Here is a 7,577-nt window from a genome sequence, read left to right as displayed (position 1 = left end):
TAATATTATATACATATGTTATATAACATTTAATAAAACGCAAATTGATTTAAAAATTACAATGTTTCAGAATTGCGAATTTTGTTTGATTTGAAAAAAATTAGATATATTTAAAAAACAGTATTTATTAAGAATGTTGTATCATATGAATAGAAGTAGGATAAAATATAATTTAAATATAGATGTCCAAGAATCTATAAATATACAAGATTTGTGTCCAAGAATGTCCTATTTAGGATATTTCAATGTTATATCCGAGAATGGATGTCCATAGAATGCTCTGCTTAGGATATTCTTTTTATGTCCAATAATGGATATTCGATGGATATCCATTTTCGGTCTGTGGACATATGGACTTAAAATGGATCTTACATGGACGTCCCAAAGATGTCCTGTGCCATCTGGGAATGGTGTTGAATAATGTTTTGGTAAAACAGAGGATGTTTGAGGCAAAGCGTCCATTGGTTCTTTCGCGTCGTGAAATAGTTCTCTCATTTCCTCGTCCTCCTCCTCTTCCCTTTCTCTACCAGTCACAGCTGTTGTTTCCGCCACAGATAGATCTTCTTTGCGAGAACGCTTTCTCGTTTTTCGGATAAAATACAGATATCAACGAAGTACTTCGCTGTACAATTTCCATTTTTCACCTTCATCAACAGGGGAATCGAGAATACGTCTCATCTCCGCGTCGAGACGCGAGAGCACGATTCCGGGAGTGCGTGTGGTATTAGCAGTGGTATTTTCCCCGCCATTCGTTGTTGCATTCTTTCGAGATTATCCGTGGAAATCAGCACCATTTTTTTAGCCCGTTCCATGTTTACTCGATAATTTGAGATAATAAAGCTGTGAGTATGGGCCCGATAATGTACGATAAAAAGCATCCTTGTTGCACCAGCAGGTTTCTCTTGCACCTCCAAATATCTCTTTGTTCCGCGATACGTCGCAGCGCCGTTTTGTATCGGATTAAGCGGTTTTTCTCTCTTATTTCGAGCGGTACCTTACCTCTGAGCGTATTGTGGACACACTCGCGAATACACGCGATGAATTTGTTTTCAGCGTTTTGCAGAAAAGCAGCGCGTTGATTTTTATTTAGAAGACACAGAGCTTTCAGTAGACAGATGTTTTTTTCACCGAGAAAGAGCTTAACTCTAATATGCGCCTTTTGTTGCTTCTTCCGCTCCTTCGTCGGCATCGTAGCTTCGAATGATGCCCTTCACTCGTGTGCTTCGGGTTTTTATACGCTTGTTTTCACGCAAAGGATCTGCGAGGTACACGTAATGACGCGGATTGTTGGGAAAGATACACGTTCGAAAACGATATTCGTCCGGTGTTGATTGTTTCAAATCGAGCAGTAACTAATCGTGAGGACGCAAAGTGACGTCGTAGTACGCTTCTTCCAAAAACTTTGCGTCGTCAGGATAGACTTGACGCGCGAGATGGCGAATTTGCGCGCGATCGCGCGGGTACTTGAAAACCACAATGTAATTCGCATTCAGCGAAATATCGCATTGACCGCGTCCCTGATGAAAGAGATTCTGTGAAATAAGTATAACGCTAAGATTTTTATGATGGCTACACTTGGTAAACAAATCAACAATCACTTCGCACGACGACGATTCTTGCATAAAATCGTCGATTATTATTAATTTTGCACAAAGCGGATCGTTTGATTAATCTTCCGGGCGGGGTAGTCCTTCGCGAAATTCGATTTTACATTTTTCCATCTCGTGTTGCAACTCGAGATAGGCTTCTTGCCACTTGCCGTACTAAAATAAAATTCTCCCGAATTGAATATTCGCCATTTTCGGCAAATAACGGAGAAAAATCTTTCCAAAAATTGTTTTCCCGCATCCCGTAGGACCGCAAACGATCGACGTCCAGGGATGTTTCCAGCGCACGTCTATTTCGAAGACTGTGCAAATTGCCGCTTGTATAACTCTTAAATTAAACTGTTTTTGGTTTGCGACGATGAACTTACCATCGCGCGTTGGGCCACGTTTTGCCGCGAAATTTAGTTAATTTTTGTCGCGACAACGGTGAGCTTATTTCGGATGAATGAAAAGCTGTTTTCATAAAAAATCAGCTTATTGTCGCGCGCGCAAAAATAAGCTCGTCAAACGCGCGCGCCAATATAAGCTTATAGCTTTTTGTTGAAGTTATATCAAAAAGTGTCTACGGATAAAAGAAAACAGAGATCGGGAAAAAGAAATCTTTTAATTTTGTTTTAATAAAAATTTAATAACACTAAAATATTACGTTTTACAAAATGTGTACCTATTGCTTAATCTACTAACATGTACAGAAAATCTCGCATTTTATAACCTTAGTTTTACACACAATTGTTAAAATAACTTATATATTTTTCTTTTATTGTACAAAGCGCTTGCTTACATTATGACTTGTTCGGACAGAAAACATATACATATATATATACAATTTTAACTCTTACTAATACGTTTAAAATATACAAACTATTTACAAAAGAATGCGCGGAAAAATCGGAAAGGAAGGTTGCGGAATTGAGAGTTATTCCCTTGATTTTACACACCTCCCGCGCGCCACCGTCCGGAGTACAAACTACGTACGCGTAAAATTTTGGGCCACCGAATACAAACGACTCGATGTAACTACCACGTCCGTAGCCTTTGAGCTCGTCCGTCATATCGCCCAGGAAATTTCCCGTACGCGGTTCGTATTTGCCGGGTTCTCCGCTGCTCACATAAATACACGAATCTGTATTGTAATAAAAAACGCGCTTGCCTAAACGTTCTAAATATTCGTGCAGTTTCAATCGCGCCTGTGCCGTCGTGTACGCCGCTATCACGTTGGTAATCGGAGAGGGTACCGCCTCGTCCCGCATTCGCCACGAAACATATATTACCTCGTCACTTACAGGTAATATATCGGTTACCTCGTGCTCGGGGCTCGACAATAGCGATACGAGACGTTCCTGCGACTTTACCACCTCGGTACTCGTCAAGTTCAATCGTTGCCCGAATTTTCCTCAAAACGAATTGAGGTACAGCTTTGCGACCGAGCGTAAACCTGGAATTTGCGCAATGTTTGCTCTATCTAGAGCAATACCCTCGACTGCTTTGTATTCTCGAAGATATCGTTCTTTAGATTGGTCGTCCACGCATTTGCTCGGCCATCCGCTCTCTTCTTGCTTTAATTTGAGAAAACAGTTTATGTATTTGGCAAATAATCCCCCCTGACGCGTATCAGCGTCGTATCGGCTCGTCTTGTATTGCCATATCTCGCTCACTGCACTCACGAAATAACTCTTCTCCACAGCTTTCCGTAATTCACACGATACCTACACGCTTTCGAATTCACGATCGCGCGGATTTTCGTGCAAGCACTGTGTCTGCGAGAAGTTTTCGCAGCAACTGCGGCACAAGGCAAACAGTAGTTTGCCCTGCACGCGGTACGGGAGTACAGGGTGAAAGAGATTGCGCGGAGGAAGCACTCTACAACGCACAAGCCCCTCGACCGCGGAAATATCGACACCGGGCATCGCCCCGATGAGCGAGGCGCACTCTTTTTGTCCGACAAGAATTTTTGGATGTCCAATCGGGAAAGCGCCGGTTTTCAACACGTAAGGGTATAGAAAACACACGTCTACGTAACGTATTTTCTCCGTACCCGTAACTTCGCGCCAAATCGCGATGTTTCCCGTTTGACCGCCGAAAAACGCGTCACGCGGTGAAAGCGGTTTAGCCGCGAGCATCGGATAGTGGTCTAAAAACGCTCGCATTTCGCGATTTTCCCGCGTATTGCGATCAAAAGCGTACTCCCATTTCTCCGTCACGATGTACCCTCGTTTGCGAAGACGCCATGACGTTGTCAGTGTACGCTCGTATTGCGAGTTCATCGTGTCGTACACTTCGCGTTTCCCCGTGCAAAGACGTTTGTCGCGTTCCGTTGTAAAACACACGGGACACCCGTGCCAAAAGCAGCCGTGGTATTGCAACACGTGACGCTCACCGTTCGCCGTCTCGTAACACCCGTCGACGGGAATGCCTCCGACTTCCACGAGACGATGTTCTCGCCCGTGACCCGTGTGAACAATGATGCGGCCGAGCTCGCGCTCCTTCCACACCAGCCACTGCAGAGCTTTGCGGGATTGCGTATCCGCGAGCCTATATCCGTCGCGAGGAATGACGCCGATCTCTTCCTCACGTAAAAAGTTTTTGCGGAAAAAGCGCATACATGTAGAAGCAATGGTCGTGCATTCTTCAAACGGACATACGTTTCCGCGCTCGAGAAATATCTTGCGGAAAGCAATGGACGCTCGCCGCAAGATATCAACGTCGTTACGACAATAACGCACTATCTCGCGTTGAAAGTCAAAAACTGCGTCTTTGCGCATCTGTTCTGCGTGCCACGACAAAAAACGTTCGCGTTCTTTGCTAGACATACTATCCGGCGAGTAACATTCAACGGCTGGTAACGGACCGACGTACGACTGATTCGCGAGTGTGTTAAATAAATGCGGAAAATATCCCTTTTCCACCCTACCCCGCAAACCGAAAGTTTGCGGCAGAGCTGACAAACGCATCGGCATATAGTTGATACTGTCAATAAATTTTGTACGCCCGGCCGTTAATACGACGATCTTCGTCCCGTTTAATATTACTTGTGGATCCAAATCGCCACGTTTTTCCGTGATGTAACGAAGAATGAACTGCGCGTCGAACGCCTTGGCGTTGTGCGCGATGCAGATAATCTGCTTGAAACATTTCGTCGTTCTCGTAACAAAATCGACAAATTGCCTCACCGGATCATCGCGGAACACGAATTCGCGCACACCGCACCACCGGCAACATACCGTCATGTCGTCCTCGCCCGCACACGCGACGCAAATCTGCTGTGCGACGCAAAGAGTGGGTACGTGAATTTTCACAGACGCTGTATCTTTGAGCGTCTCATCCTGTCGGGTTTCGAAATCGTAGAACACGAATGCGACGCGCGCGTTTTTCTCTTTGCCGGTGAAATCCTCGCGTGTAAGAGATCGAATATAACAAAGATGGTTTACATCTTGACGCAAACTGCAAATGTTACAAAACACGACGCCGCATTCGTGCCTCGCACTCGCTGTTCTGTACAAACGCCCGCAATCGTCACAAAATTGCAAGGCGCTGCACACGCTCACGCGACCGTCTCCGTACGATTTTTCGGCTCGGTGACGCTCAAAACACTCGCGCCCGTAAAACATTCCCTTACATTGCTTGCATTGAATTAATTCTACTTTTTCTGTTTTGCACGACGGCACACCGCGACAACGCAGACATTTATGCGAGCATCGATGAACTCCTCGTTCTGGACGATAAGGCAGGTTGCAAGGAATACAGTATCCCTTGCTCCCTGCCGCCGCTCTTAAATTCAAAATTGGGCAATAGTGACGCGAACCCTCGCTATAAAGAATATTTAAACGTAGCAAAGATTTGCGTCCGAGAGAGGCAAGCAACGCACCACCGTCGTACAACGGTTTTCCGCCTTTCGCGAAAGTAGACGAGGCGTAAACAATTATAGCTACCCCTCCCCGGCAAGGTACCGTTGAAATCCGTTGAAATCGCTCAATTTCCTCAATACCACAGCCCTCCTCCGAAATTGTGACGCCTGCTCTTTCCACCAACTCCTGTGTCCATTTTTGTTGTAAGGAGGAGTTCAAACCAGAGATGCCAGATTCTGAACACTTGGTAGCATGCGGTAGCAGTGATAGCATGGAGGGGATGCGCACACAACCTCAGATCGTGTTCGTGTGCGCTCGAGACTTCGGGCGCGATTGGGCAGTAAAAAAAGACAGAGAAATGACTTTCTGTCTTGCTCTCGCTCGAGCGAGTTGGCGATACGACGTTCAACTCTCAATAACGTCGTACACGGCATAAGAAATGTCCAAATTCTCCGGCTCGTTCTCTGACTTTTCTTTATTATAATTAAAAATTGTATTTATATGTATGTATTGTGACGTTTTTCTCGGTTGTTACGAAATTCCCGCGTCGTCCCGCCCGAAACGGCAGTAAGAGGTCGGGACACGGACGGAAGTCCGCGAGATAGTAAACGTCTGGATCGGCAGGAGAGAAAAGGGTGGTCACACGAGCGTACCGCTGAGCCGAGCCGACGGATCCTTAGNGGTCACACGAGCGTACCGCTGAGCCGAGCCGACGGATCCTTAGGTGGAGTTTTGGGCGCCAGACGCGTTACCGCGTCACAATTTGCGTCGCGCGGCACAACGGGCCGACTTGCTCTATGCAAGTGGAGAGGGGCGGGGTCTATTGTTTTTAAATAACAGGCTGTCCCTCCTAGGATGGGAGAAAAGGGCGCGAAAGAGATAGAGAAGCGTAAGCGGGCGCTAGTAAGTTCGAGTAACAATTTTATTGACAAAATATAAGAGATGGATCAAGAAAAAGAAAACAGATGTAAACGAGTTGAAAAAAAAAGAAAAGAGTTATGATACAAACGAGTTAGGAATAAATACTAGGGAATATAAAATTAATAAGAGCTCAAGCGAAAGCGCGGATAAACACTACAAAAGAAATTACGCAGCAATTAGCATGAACAGAACGCAAGCACGCAACATATCCAAATACGTAACTACGCCGCGTGGTCGAAGCGAGATAGTAAACCAGGTGGAACGGTTAGTGCGTCGACAACGGTAGAACTGCGTTCCTTAGCCCGGGTCGTGAGGGGTGGGTATTTTTTCTATGCTGGCGGCAAAATAGCGCGAATGCACGGACCATCCACGGCGACAAAGCTTTCGCTGATCTATTTTGGCAAGAAGCTACTGAAGCCGGTAACAAGCGGAGTCGAGGAGACGCGCAGCGCTCTCCGTGAGCATTCCGCCGGACAACGCGACTCCGGGCAAAATCTGTGATTATTACGACAGCTCTAAGGTCTCGTCGATACGACAGCAACGCGGATTTCACGTCGCAAAACCGATACGACAGCCGTACGAATCTCGATCTCGCCAAATCGTTACGACAGCACGCGATATTATAGCACAAAGCGATGCATACAAGACGGGAATAATAATAAGCACACGGGAAAACAGTTTAGTAGAAGCGATAACAAAAATTCTTACAGACTAACGAATGCTACTTGGCGCCTCCCGAGCGACTCCAGGGCTGATCACAGTATTTAGCAAAATACTCGCACACTCTAAACGCACTTAAGCCTACGAAGTAGTGCCACGAAGCCCCGTGAATCCGATTCTAGCCGCCTTCCAAAAACCAATATGGCGAAGGTTACGTCCTTGCCCGATACAACGCGAAAACTCGGCGGCTAGCCTCGACACAGTACTCGGCACGCAGATTCGTGGCTGCAAGAAACGAGGCACCTCACCGGATATCGTCGTCCTGGGACATCACGTTCTTTCTTTCCGTCGATTACAGGGCAATATGTTCCGGGAGTCTCGTCGTGCGTCCGACTCGTACAGTGGATAGCGACCAAGAGAGCGAGGATCGCGATCGATTCGGGGTCGATGCGCCGGGGCGCGCTAGGATCGCGGGGGGTCGGCTTCGCCAGCCAATCAGAGCGCGACGTGGTATCAAGCGCGGCGCTCGCGGTCGCGCGAGCTA

The 7,577-nt window shown here is 46.5% G+C and overlaps 1 protein-coding gene across 1 annotated transcript; it reads right to left on the bottom strand.

Annotated features, from left to right (window-relative positions):
- Positions 1-372: 372 nt before the first annotated feature.
- LOC109862847 lies at positions 373-5,648 on the bottom strand (the record flags this gene model as incomplete). The annotated part of the gene is made up of 6 exons (XM_020442998.1): positions 5,593-5,648; positions 5,036-5,414; positions 3,320-4,930; positions 3,082-3,163; positions 2,629-3,000; positions 373-560 (listed from the first exon to the last, which is right to left on the bottom strand). Coding segments are annotated over exons 1-6 (2,688 nt in total), but the record flags the coding sequence as incomplete, so codon positions are not given.
- Positions 5,649-7,577: the final 1,929 nt, after the last annotated feature.

This window comes from Pseudomyrmex gracilis, unplaced genomic scaffold (assembly GCF_002006095.1).
Source record: "Pseudomyrmex gracilis isolate BER0280 unplaced genomic scaffold, ASM200609v1 scaffold_2506, whole genome shotgun sequence".
NCBI lineage: Eukaryota > Metazoa > Arthropoda > Insecta > Hymenoptera > Formicidae > Pseudomyrmex > Pseudomyrmex gracilis.
The sequence above is the reverse complement of the archived record's forward strand: the minus strand, read 5'-3'. Positions and strand labels throughout refer to the sequence as shown.